Source organism: Phocoena sinus, chromosome 5, assembly GCF_008692025.1.
Source record: "Phocoena sinus isolate mPhoSin1 chromosome 5, mPhoSin1.pri, whole genome shotgun sequence".
Classification (NCBI taxonomy): Eukaryota; Metazoa; Chordata; class Mammalia; order Artiodactyla; family Phocoenidae; genus Phocoena; species Phocoena sinus.
Window position 1 is genome coordinate 41648415 of NC_045767.1, and position 13312 is coordinate 41661726.

Consider the following 13312-nt stretch of genomic DNA (forward strand, 5'->3'; position numbering starts at 1 on the left):
GGATTAGAGCCATTTCACACATATTTATGTAGTATTAATACTAGTTGCACCCCCTGGATTTTTCCTCATCCAAAGAAAAACTCTTAAAAAGGTGATTCTGAAATGATAAGACTCTGTAATTAAGACTCTGCCAGGAACATACCAGCATCATCTGATAGAGTGAGCGAACGCTTGGGCTTTCTTCCTCTCCGACGCACATTTGCTACAGATTTTTCTTCACTGTCATCCTAGAAGCAATAAAATTAAAGTTGAAATGGTGGTCACTTGAGCATTTACTAAGTTTATTTCTAAAGGACATGTCTTGATAAGAAAATTAACACTTACATTGCTTCCACTTCGTTCTTGTAGGTTAGGTATTTCTTTATTGGACTCATCTTTAAGAAAAGGAAGATCTCTGCATTAATATTTTAATTAGTGTCAAATTAAATTTCAACAGTTTGGCTTGCTGTCTGTGAATGTACCAGTGATAATTAAGGTATTCTTACGCAATTTATCATTGTTTTTGTATCAGCCAAGCAAACGTTGAGGTGGAATACCTAAGCAAAAAAGCACGTCGGAATGAAAGTCAGGATACCAAAGTTTGCGTTTCAGATCTGTCATGAATAAGCTATGTGATCTAGGCAAATTACTTAAATTCCCTCAGCCTCAGCTTTTTCATCTGTGAGATGAGGATTTGGGTTAGATTGCCTTCATGGTTTCTCTCTTTCAGCTCAAATGCTCTGAACCTGGAAAGGGAGGAGGAAGGGGACATCTAGGGAGCCCCCAAGAAACAGCAGGAACTGCAGGTCAGGATTCCAGACTTTACTCAAATTGTAATGGAGCTCTATAAATAGTACAGCCCTCATTTGATAGGTAGGAAAATGAGGCTTGAGTAACTTAAGTAATTTGTTCAGAGTCACATAACTAGCAGGTGAGGGGGGGGAGTTGGAATTCTTATGACTCCATATACTTATATCATGGTATCTAGAAAAGTACATTTTATAATCCTATTTTAGGTTGTGAATACCTATTCTTTATGTATTTGCTTTCTGTAGATGTTATCATTTTCTGAGAATGTATCTTGGTAAGAAAAATGAAGTTTAGTTCAATGCACTGTTTGAAGCTAAGATTATGAGGATGCTGATTAGACACTCAACAACCCCAAAGTGGACTTACTAGTGATGAAGACTGCGTAGCTGCCTTTTCTGCAATTTCACTAAACTAACGTAGGAAGAAGAGTTAAAAACCAAGAAAAAGGCTCACAAAGAAGAATCCAGTCTTTAACTGGTCATCATTACCCAGATTCAGAAAACTACTGCCCAACGACAATACTAAAACATAATTGCATAGCTTACAATAGAGTCTTTAAAGGGCATTTGAGTTCTAAAGATTTCTTGTTGTATGGATATAAAATATTATAAAATTATGAATAAAAGGTGGTTAAAAACAAAACATAAGCAAAACCTCCTTTTGTTAAAAAAAATAAACAAACCTTAATTTTCAAAGAGGCAAGAAAAAGTAAAATATGATCATAAGATCCCACACGTAGTTAAATGTGGAAAAAAAATTTAAATTACACATTTGCTTTTACCTTGCTAATCAAAATATGTACTTTCCTAATATGACCATGCTATTTATTTGGTCCAAAATACTTGTCATATTCTTTTTTTTTTTTTTTTTTTTTGCCTGTGTCAGCACTTTCAAACCCATCAATGGCCATTTTTTGCTTTTATGTATCAAAAAATTTAAACCATGAAATTAATACAGACACATAGTAAAGATTCTAGAAAATGCAGGCAACAGTAAAAACATGAAATGTTCCTACTATCTCACCAGCCAGAGCTAATCATTATCAACATTTTGGAATATTTTTTCTTCTTGAAATGAGGACAAAAACACTTCATTGAAACAATTTTATCTCTTGCATCCTAGTTCTGGAAGCTGCACAGGCTCCTTTCAAAATTCTTCTTCTGAAAACAATAGGCTCTTGGGCTGAATTTCTGTCTTCCTGATAAGATTTCCCAGTCCCAGGTTGATCTATTTCTCCCTAAAACATGTCCATGAAAGTATGGTTTGGACACAGCAGTGCCTTCCCTCTTTTGCTCCGTGTTGCCCTCCCCCTCCTCTCTGAAGGCTTCCCAGACTAACAAAACTGAGAATGACTCATTTCACAGGAAAAGCCACTAGCTAGAGTCTCTCATGGCTACAAGGACAGCCGCTTTTACCAAGGAAGCCACCCACTTCATTGGAAAACAATGAAATTCTAAAACCTTCCCTGACAGCCAGGCTTCCCCACCCCTTCCTTAAATCATACACAGAGCAATGCTTTTAGGTACATACCTGTTTGCATTATTTTCTGTTTGCTGCCAGGTGGAGATTGTTCTACCTAAATTTAAACAAAGAAAAAAACTGAAGTCAGAAGTTTGTTATCATCACGTAGAAAGTCAATCAACAATGTAAAGAAGGTACAGGAGGACCTCTGTTTATTATGTAGGCAGAATATCTGGAACCTACTTCCTGCAGTTGATTAAACATACCAAGCAAATATGGATGCCTATGATTCTGAACACACAGGCCTTTCCACAAGGAGGATTAGGGCTGCCACAAGCCTCTCCCAGCCACTGTGCTGCTATGCCGGGGGGCAAGCAATGGAGGGACACACATGGCCTGCTGTTAATATTCCCCAATCCGGCCCGGCAAACCATCTTATGTGTTGGTAAATGCATTCACACTCTTACATGTGGTTCTGTTGTCTTATAAGAATTCTAGTGAGATAATTAATGCAGATATTGTTATACTACTTTATATCCAAGGAAATGGGAGTCTCGAGAGGGTCACATGACTGGCCCAGTACCACAGATCTGGGAGCAAGTGGCAGAGCTGAGGCTTGAATCCCATTTGCTTTTGTTAGGTCAGTGGACATGTCTGTCCTCTTAATAATGTTATCATTGAAACTCATGCAATGACGTCTTGGTACAATGATTTTGTTGGGTATACACTTCAGGGTCAAAGATAAAGAATATTAAAAAACATAAAGTATTACTGCCAATTTTCCTGCATCAAAATTGGTGTACATTCTACTATAAAAGGGCCTCCATAAAAAGTAGTAAGATAGACACTTTGGAGGTTTCCATAAAGAAGCCGTTATCTAAAAATCATACAAAACAGCTATTTTCTATATTTTAATCAAGGATGACAAGAAGATAAGTCCCTAGATAATTTATATAACTGAACTGACAGGTGAGGATAGAGTCAGAGTGAATTACAATTAATATATTTATATGATGCTATTAGTAATCATAATATTATCTGAATGGTTATTTGATGTTTTATTTAAGAAAATCTCTTAAAGCTTTTCAAATACTTTTTATAAAAGATAGTTGAAAATGCTAATATTGCAGTATACTCTTTCCAGTCAAGAGCAGATATTTGAAGAATTCTCATCTTTTGCAATTACTTACAGTGACAATGCCAGCATCTGTTTTGCAGTCATCTTCTAAAAAATAAAAATCTCACTTAGAAAATCAATTTGAAAATTTCTTTTGTGTGAACTGAAAACACACCAAATACCTACTTGTTTTTAATGATGTTTCTACAGGGTGTTTACGAGGTCTTCCTCTTTTCCTTTTAATAATTACTGGCTGATCTTCCTAAGGGGAAAAGGAAAAAAAAGCAATACAAAGTTTTATCCTCTATTATACAAATAGTTTGCTTTCTCAAAATGGGATTTAGAGTTCCCTCCTAAGAGGTCTCAAATCCCAGCTTTGTCTCTTAAAAAATATGTGACCTTAGGCTTAGTGCTTCATTTCTCTCAGTACAGTCCCCTCACTTGACAAACAAGTCTGAGTATGAATGAGTATGAGCTGACTGAGTATAAATTCAGAGTCCTGAGGATTATGAGATAATGAGATAATGGAAGTAAGTGCTCAGTGTCAGCTTTTACTTCTGTAATAAATATGTATGTCCACTTAAATGTGGATTTGGTCCTAGTCACTTGTGACCAAATGGGATCCCTTATAAAAAATAAAGGAGGCCACTGAAAACAAACAGAACTATTAAAAAGCTGTATCAACAAACAGCTTGGAGAGGGTGTGGAGAAATGAATAAATGCTGGAGAGGGTGTGGAGAAAAGGGAACCCTCTCGAACTGTTGGTGGGAATGTAAATTCATACAGCCACTATGGAGAACAGTATGGAGGTTCCTTAAGAAACTAAAAATAGAACTAGCATACGACCCAGAAATCCCACTACTGGGCATATACCCTGAGAAAACCATAATTCAAAAAGAGTCATGTACCACAATGTTCACTGCAGCACTCTTTTCAATAGCCAGAACATGGAAGCAACCTAAGGGTCCATCGACAGATGAATGGATAAAGAAGACGTGGCACATATATACAATGGAATACTACTTGGCCATGAAAAGAAACGAAATTGATTTATTTGTGGTGAGGTGGATGGACCTAGAGTCTGTCATACAGAGTGAAGTAAGTCAGAAAGAGAAAAACAAATACCATATGCGGACACATATATATGGAATCTTAAAAAAAAAAAAAAAGTTCTGATGACCCTAGGGACAGGACATGAATAAAGATGCAGAGGTAGAGAATGGACTTGAGGACATGGGGAGGGGGAAGGGTAAGCTGGGATGAAGTGAGAGAGTGGCATGGACATATATACACTACCAAATGTAAAATAGATAGCTAGTGGGAAGCAGTCGCATAGCACAGGGAGATCAGCTCCGTGCTTTGTGACCACCTAGAGGGGTGGGATAGGGAGGGTGGGAGGGAGATGCAAGAGGGAGGGGATATGGCGATATATGTAAACATACAGCTGATTCACTTTATTATACAGCAGAAACTAACACACTATTGTAAAGCAATTACACTCCAATAAAAATGTTAAAAAAAAGAAGCTGTATCAAGACTGGCAAACTTGGCAATGGTTATGTAGATCTGGCTGGTGTACAAGTTATTTCCCTTGATTTATGGGCCTCCGTCTCAGGTCACCGTGATTCTGTGTCCCACTGGGCTCTCTGCAAATCCGAAGGGGCCTGGAGCGAGCAGGGATGGAGGTCTGCCTCTCCTGCAGCCTCCCAGGAATCCCTGACCTCACCTTGTCAAACTGGGTCCCGTCTGGCACTTGCTGCAGGCCTTCCGCACATCCTGATGCTGCTGCTCCCATTTCGTTCTGCTGGACTCCAGGGCTCAGCAGCTCCCTGTTCTCTGACCTGAGCTGGTGCCTGGCTTGGCCGTGCTAAGCCTCTGGGTCAGGAAGTGACATGGACACTGAGGTACAGATCTGGGCTGATCCCATGTGGCTGACAGAAGTAGGTCTCATACAAATGTTTGGATAAAATTAAGATATAGGGAACAAAATGAATCAAAATGACACTGATGAAGTGCACTGCATGAAATGCTGTCCTAGTGCACTAAAAAAAAAAGAGCTACTTCAAAAGCATTTAAGAAGAACTTTGGGTAAGAGCATTGAATGTATTTTATTTGTTTGTAGTACTTAAATAAATCTGAACAAATAAATATAAAAAACATTTCTCACCTCCTGAGATTTTATGTTGTCATCATCATTCTGCTCTGTCTTTTCGCCAGAGGCTTCACTGCTGCTGTATTCATCTGAAGAAAGAGCAGAGCTCGTTCACTGCTGGGGACTACACTCAGCCTTGGCGCCAGGACACCTACCAACGTGACCTATGTCGTCCCCGTCACACATGCACACAGACTCCATTCTCAGGTGGACACACCAAAGTTAATAAGCCAGAGTCTGGTTAACCGATAAGAAGCACACTTTGGGTAAAACAGGAGCCAGATTAAAAATGATCCCCAAGTGCTACTGATACTCAGCACGACGTACTGTGTTATAACGGGAAGGCAGATCAGCAAACTGCAGTTTCAGTTGGTGAAGCCTGGTGAGAGATATGCTGACTGCTTTGAAGGATTAGTCTCCTCTTAAAACAATTTATCTAAGTAGATGTATTACTCACCTTTTTCTTCCATGGCCCTTGAAGCAGTGTTGTTTGTCTTAGAACTTGTTTTAGGTAACTCTTCCAAATCTCCAGAGTTCTCTTCCTATGGAGAAGTTGAACAAGACAAGAAGCTTCTTTTTCTTACTTATTTCAACAATAATTTCCTAGCAGTCTTTTAGATATCTGTGGGAATTTTTTTAAAAAAATAACAATCTTGCTGCTTGGGAGACTACACAAAAAGATACAAAATCTGAAGGCAGAAAAGCATGAGATAAGGCTATAAAGCAACAAGGCCATTTTTTTTTTCCCCTGCAAAATGGAAATTGCTCTCCTCCCTCACCCTGGACTTTTCAAGAGAAACTCCAAAGAAAGAACTGAAAGGAATTTACAACAGATTTTTTTTTTTTTTTTCTTTGCTGGTGGAGGCGAGGGACTGGGGGAAACGAATAAAGCAGAAGATGCCAAAGAGAACTTCTGGGTATCCAGCTGGGCTGATTTAGAGCAATGATTTCTCAATGGTTAAATTATTTGCCCTTAGCTGCAAAGAAGTTTTGAGCATGAAATACCAAATTGTTTATACTATGATACTAATATAATGTGTAAATAAAAATATACAAGTTAAATTTAAAATCAGAATACTGTTTTATATTGAGAATATTACCTGTATATGTGATTTTTAAATGAAAATAAGTCAGAGTATATTTAAATTTAACATTAAAAACCTTACACAAAGTTGAAGGGAGAATAAAAGGATACCCTTTAATCTGTTTCTTTCCAAATTCAGGAGTACTGTCTCAAGATTTTTGTTCTGGATAGGGCAGGGGGAGTGATGGGCTTTTTAAAACCCAGTATCTTTCCTTGGCCACAACCAACTGAAATTCATGACAATATGTGACTTTACCTCTTCGGTTGTTAAAATTCTTTTACTACTTTTTATTTAGTTTATCAGTTATTGGGAGGAAAAGAGACTATAAACTGGTTTTAGTGAGCTGGAAGTCAGCTGCATATATTTATAAGGTGACTTAAATACTTTTGGAACAAGTTGGAAAAACAATAGATTAGGGAAAGAGAGAGAAAAAGAAGATGGAGGTGGACTGGAATAGACACTGAGAAGTACTGTCTCAGAAATGGGAGAAAACCCAAGAAGAGGTTATCTACCAGGAAATGGAGAAATCTGGGCCTAGAACAAAAGACAGGGTAAGAGCAGAAATGAAAATTTGTGAGCCGCTTCCCTGAGTCACAAGGTGAAAATAAGATCATAGGAAAAAAGAGGCAATGAGGGAGGGCCCATCCTTGGACTACCTATATTTTAGGGGCTGGAGTTATGGTAAAGAGAAAGCCAAATATTAAAATTTTTAAACAGTATGTATCACCGTATTTCACTGTTCTCATGTAAGTATATCTATAATAAAGCATATTACACTTGGGAAGAAAGGACCTGGAAACCTAAGGAAGTCAATGAACAAAAACCTAAGCAATGATTATATCTAAACTGTGATATTAATACAATCTCACAGTTTAAGATTATAAAGTGCAACATTTGTTTTTTCCTTTGAGAGAGCCTAAAAAATATACACCTTTTATTTTTAGAGATACATAAAGTAAAAGGGATATTAGAACTATATATATAATACACACACACACACATATATATAATACAAAATAAGTATACACAGTGATGTAATTAGGTTACCCCTAAAACTTAAAATTAATATGTGGAAAAAGTACCTTTGTATCCTGTGGCTCAGTTTCAGAGCATTGCCTCTGTCCTGTTTCTATTATGGAATCTAGGACATCTGGATTATCATCTGTAAATCAGTTTGCACAGAATCACAAAGGAATAAAAGCCAAATAAAATGCATAGTTCTATTTTAAAAAATGACAGTTTGAGACTTCTATCTTAGGCATTTATGATGTCATGTGACTTGAGCACTGAACACTGGCCTTGGCCCTAGCAAAACCAAAAAAATAAAAATAAAAAAATCTAAATGCTCAAATGGCACCAACAAAGCAGGAGGTTCTGTGGAGAAGGCTTAGGACATAGCGTTTCCACAGATTCTTTTATTCTTGGCTGAGCTGTGTGGCTGTGGTTCCCCAACCAGGGATTGTACCCAGGCCACGGCAGTGAAAGTGCCAAGTCCTAACCACTGGACCTCCAGGGAATCTCTGTCCACAGACACTTTTAACTTCCTGAACAGGTTAGCACCTAAGAGGTATGGCTTAGCAATTAAGACCATGCTCTTGGGAATCAGATTTACTTGATGGCACCTGGTTGGGGCCCAGGCCCAGGTTACAGAGGAAGCCTGGGTTTTTGTGATTTCCAGGGGTTGGGTCTTCTGCAGGGAATAATCTAGTTTCTAGATCAAGTCCAGAAAAGACCTTGGAGGTGTCAAGCTGGTCTGGAAACACACTAGAGTTAAGAGTTGTAAACAATTACTACCCTCAAGAATTTTCTATGTTACCGGCCCATTATTTTGGATGTGAAAACAATATGATTTTCAAAGATGTCTAAAACAGGAACACATATATTCTAGATACCCAGTTCATCTTCTGAAGAGAGATACTGCTTCTTTCTTTTTCTTTTAGGCATGTGCCTTTCTTCCTCTTCAACCTAGAATTAAGAGTGACTATATTAAAGACAGTAGAATTTGGATCCAAATCTACTTAAAGAGGGGCACATTGTATTAGTTTCTAGCCCTTGGAATAAATTTTTTAAAAATCTAGAATATTGCTTCTGGCATCTAGATTTGGATTAGGCTCATTTTGTAAGCTTGAGGGTTTTTTTTTTTTTTTTTAAGATTTTAATATAAATCCATACAAAATATCCATATCTATTTTTGGTTACATACTGTATTTCAGCAATTCTAAAATACGTTAAAAAAATTCTCATTTTACCATCTCTGAAGTCAAACTATGTGTTACAATTGATGGCATGTCATAAATTAATTGGCAACATTTTTCTCCCGTCTTGGTGGCCTATTAAAGGGCTGATGAATGGCAGTATATGAAAAAACATCCTTGACTGTACCGTAGGGACATGTCCAAATAATCCTGGGACCTGCCAAATTACCTAAACCTTACAAGAACATAAAGAAGTAACAGTGATATGGAGAAATCTTAATACGTACATTTAATTTCTTATATACACAAAGAGGTAAAAGCCTTTATGCACAGGAGAAAGCACTATGCATAAAACATGAAATACTTGAGTTTCTTATGAAAACCCACCTCTTTAGGATTTGTTTCAACACTATGACTTCTTACGGCTTCTGTGTTGTCTTTTCCACTATTGGATGTCTCTGAGTAATAAATACAAAAGAAAAAAGAAAAAAAACAAAACCCCACCTTAAGTATTCACTCCAATACTTATTTTAGGGGTGTGTGTGGAAGGGGGAAGGAAAAGAAGAATACTTTACAAATGACTGTGGTGGGATCCTCACAAAAACTATGTCAGGTAAGTTCCATGATTTCCATTTCTAGACTTGAGTAAATGGAGTTGAAGGAGGGAAGAGAATCACTGGAATTTACATGGTAAATGTCAAAGCCATTTCTCCCCCCAGCTCCTGTATCAGCACAGTATGAACAAGTGTCCAAGGAAAACAATAGATCATGCATGGTAGCTCTCTTTGTAATTGGGACAAGTTGCAAAAAACCTCAATGTCCACTAACAAAAGAAGCAAAATAGTAACTGTGGTATATTCACACCATGGAATACTAAAGAGCAACTGAAGTAAAGTAACTAGAATTATACATGTCAACATGACAAAAAAGAGATTGGGATTGGGGAGGGGGGTGTATAATATGGATTCAAATATATCTGTACAATTTTTAAAAAAAAGTTATGAAGCAAATATACTGCATTTTAAGATATGACAAAACTAGGTGATGGATACATGGGTGTTTATAATTATTGCCACTTTACTTTGGTTTGAAATATGGTATAACTTGTTATAAAAATAACTGTATAGGGGATTAAGACCTCTTTCCCCATTCTTGGAATAGGGAATCAACAAAATCAGTAGGAATCAACAAAATTCTACATTTTGTTTTGAGAAGAGAATTATTCCTCTGGGGTTGGCAGTCTCTGCAGGTTGCGTGCAATGACGTCTGACCCCTGGGCGATGAGCCTCATAAATGTGATGTCTCTGATCTGCTACCAAATTGAGATTGCTTGTCAGAAATCAACAGTTAAGTACTTAGCACAGAGCCTCTCCTATGATACAAACCACTGGGGTCTATACATTTTGTATCCACATTGGATAAATCTACTGTGAGGTTTCTGGCAAAGTTCTAGTAGCTATTTAAGGCAAGGCACCACTTACAAGCTATGCGGCCTTGAATGAGACACTGGACCACTCCATGCCTCAGTTTCCTCAACTACAGATGTGATGCTGTTAATGCTCATTGTAATGGATCATATAAATTAGATGAGTGAAAATTTGCAAACTAATTATAATTAGCACAGGGCATGTCACACAGAAGGCACTCAACAAATGATAACTATAATATTAAAATTACTACTATGAAATACACTAACTTACCTTCTTTGCTTTGAGATTTGCTATGAATTTCATTTGTTTTTGAGCCTGAATTTTCGACCTAAACACGCAACAGAAAAAGTTACTTATGGATAATCTCACACAAATCTTGAATATCTAGAAAATAATCTGGCCGTTTGTGGGAACGCTTAAAGGAACTGGAGTCCGTGTTTTTTTAATAAATTTCACCCACAAGCTCAAGAGCATAGGGCATTTTCCTTTTGAAGAAGTTTCAGTTTAACAAATTAGCATCCCACTGTGTTTACTCTCCTTGTCTTTAAAATGGTTATGGCAAAAGAGTAAGAAATAAGAGAGAAAAAATTTCCGAATTCTATGAATTCTCTTCCCATCCAACAATCCCTGAAGATTTTCTTTACTAAAAAATGTTGAGGGATTCTGTCATTCTGTCATAAGGTTTCCCTCTGGGAAATCTTGTCAACTGTACTTTTTTTTTTTTTAAACACAGAGAGGAAGTCTTAGAATATCCTACAACATTCTAAATCCTAGCTACAGAATTTCATATTTGGAAAGGGCAGCTGTGCTTAGATGGGAAAAAGCCAGCTGGGGGATTCGGGGAAACAAGGTAGGATGCTGGGGAGCTCTGGAGGTTTCAGCCACATTTAGAATCCTTTTAACTCCTGGAGGGTAAACCTGAACAGAACCAAGTGGGGCTTTTCTCTTCCTTTTACTCAGTAGACCGTGTGTGAGCTTCTAGATACAGACTGGGATGTCTCAACAGGGTGAGGTAAGCCCTCTGATGCCATAGTTGTCTGGTAGGAAGCAAAGCTCTTCTGAGTCCTCTAGGGGCACTGGAAAAAATGTAGCTGTCTGTGATTTGCAAGCATTTTACAAAATGTTCACTTCCCTATGCACTAAGAAAGAAAAAAAAAAGCAAACAAAAACCCAACTCTTTCAAGCACAAAAGGGATTATGAGAGCCACAGCTGGGAAAAAATATGTATATATAGCAATTATAGTTTAGTATCTTCACAAAAGGTTTCTAAAGACATAAAGTGAACTTTAGTTTTTAAAATAAAGTTGGTTTGGTCTACAGCACCAGGATAATTTAAGACATCACAGTCCAATTTGCAATCCCATTATAGTAATAAAAAAAATAGAAAGCTCCTAGCTCTTTGAAGGATTTCATTAGGATTACCAGGGGAGTTCCCTAGTCTGAGGGATCTGGGCCACCTTCTATTTCCTTAGTGCTGTTTCATGACATAGCCTAAACAGCCACTAGAACACAGTGCAGCTGAATTGAGTGACTCCTTTTTTCTGAGAAAAACAACTAAATTTCCTGACATCAGTGGATATAACTGAACATGGAACTGAAGGTGTCAGTAGGTTGAACTTGAATGGAGAGCACGTCCTGTCTTCTAAAGAAATGCACAGCCAGCCCCTCCCCTAAATGTAATCGCTCTCAAAACCCCAAATCAAAGCAACCCCAACTGATAACAACAAAACTCTAACCATTACAGTGACTTACATTTAGTGATTCAATCACCAACAAAGGCTCCCTCTGTAGTTCAGCTGTTCAAAAATAAAAATGAGAAATAAGGAAACTGAATGTTGTTTCTGAACCACAGAGAAACAAATTTAGAGCTTTTTAGTTAAGTCGGAATATGTCGCTAAGTGGCCTAGCTGCTTTTGTGAAATATACAATCCGTGTTCTGTCCTACTATCAGAAAAACAATGTTGCCTGCATTTTTACAGAAATGGCAGTGATCCATTAAATCACTATAGTGATGTAGCCATGTCGGTGATCTGAAGCTTAGAAGGACGGTGGAAGGAAGGCCTTTGCTGTAACTGTTAAGCGACAGTGTAACACTGGTTCATTTAAAAATAACGCCATCAAATGAAAAGTTAGATCCTATCCCTTCAAACGGCAATGGTCTATTTATATTCTTTGGAAACTTGAAGTACAAGGTCTACTGTTTCTACTCAACAATGACAGAACACACATTTTTCTTTTAAAAACAACTTCCTTTTACATAAGTAGATCTCTTATTGAACTGTACCTAAACACAGTAAAGTAACCTGAAATATAACTGTGGGGACAAAGGACTTCAGAATCCAAAAATGTTACCTTCTTGACAATTAACAAATGGGATATTAATTATTTGTATTATAACACATACATACAAATTTTAATTAATACATCTGTCCAAGTTTTGGATAGATTAGTCATCGTTAGGGTTTTAACATGTGAGCATGAATGGCTTACCAGGTCTTGGGTGGTCTTCCAGGACTGCCTGGTACTTTTGCTTATAAGGCTTCTGAGGTCACATACTTTGAAGGCTGCCCTTTCAGATGGTTGTGCCTTGGAAGGTCCCTACCCTGACTGCCCCTGATAGTTCCGGGTGAAGATTTATACACACTACCTTTCTCTTTGCCTTGTCCACTGAATATACACCTACTCATCCTTCAATATTTGTCTCCAAATTAGGGGGACTATCAAGTGCTTGAAATGAAAATACAAAACTTACATATTCTTTGACCTCTCAACTCACTCTTATGAAAACACTTAGGGAAATGCATGGTTACATGCATATGGAAGCTCACTGCAGCTAGTAAAAACTACAAAATCTGGAGACCACTAAAATATCTAATAACAAATGGGAAAATGCATTACAGACCACTATTAAAACAAATGAAGTTGATCTGTATACAGTGACAATGAAGGCTGCCCACAATATATGGCTGAGTTAAAAAAAATGATAGAACAATATAATTCAGGTACCTAAACTGAATCAGAGTAAGTCTCAGGATTTCAGCCATGAATGACAGCACAAAGATATCTTCCTAAAGACCAAGAAT

General features: G+C 37.5%; 1 protein-coding gene across 3 annotated transcripts in view; it reads right to left on the bottom strand.

Moving 5' to 3' along the window:
• The window catches only part of BOD1L1 (biorientation of chromosomes in cell division 1 like 1), a 56019-nt gene that overhangs the window by 7048 nt on the left and 35659 nt on the right, over positions 1-13312 (bottom strand). Inside the window, exons 13-24 of one of the 3 annotated variants that reach the window (XM_032632362.1) lie at positions 11982-12025; positions 10500-10557; positions 9187-9257; positions 8497-8569; positions 7687-7766; positions 5977-6061; positions 5535-5608; positions 3554-3629; positions 3441-3475; positions 2320-2365; positions 325-374; positions 143-227 (exon numbers count right to left, since the gene is read on the bottom strand). In XM_032632362.1, the coding sequence (XP_032488253.1) occupies positions 143-227; positions 325-374; positions 2320-2365; positions 3441-3475; positions 3554-3629; positions 5535-5608; positions 5977-6061; positions 7687-7766; positions 8497-8569; positions 9187-9257; positions 10500-10557; positions 11982-12025 (777 nt within the window). Of the gene's footprint in view, positions 1-142; positions 228-324; positions 375-2319; positions 2366-3440; positions 3476-3553; positions 3630-4795; positions 5014-5093; positions 5243-5534; positions 5609-5976; positions 6062-7686; positions 7767-8496; positions 8570-9186; positions 9258-10499; positions 10558-11981; positions 12026-13312 lie in introns of those variants that run through there. The other 2 variants (XM_032632363.1, XR_004349965.1) reach the window with 2 other exon arrangements.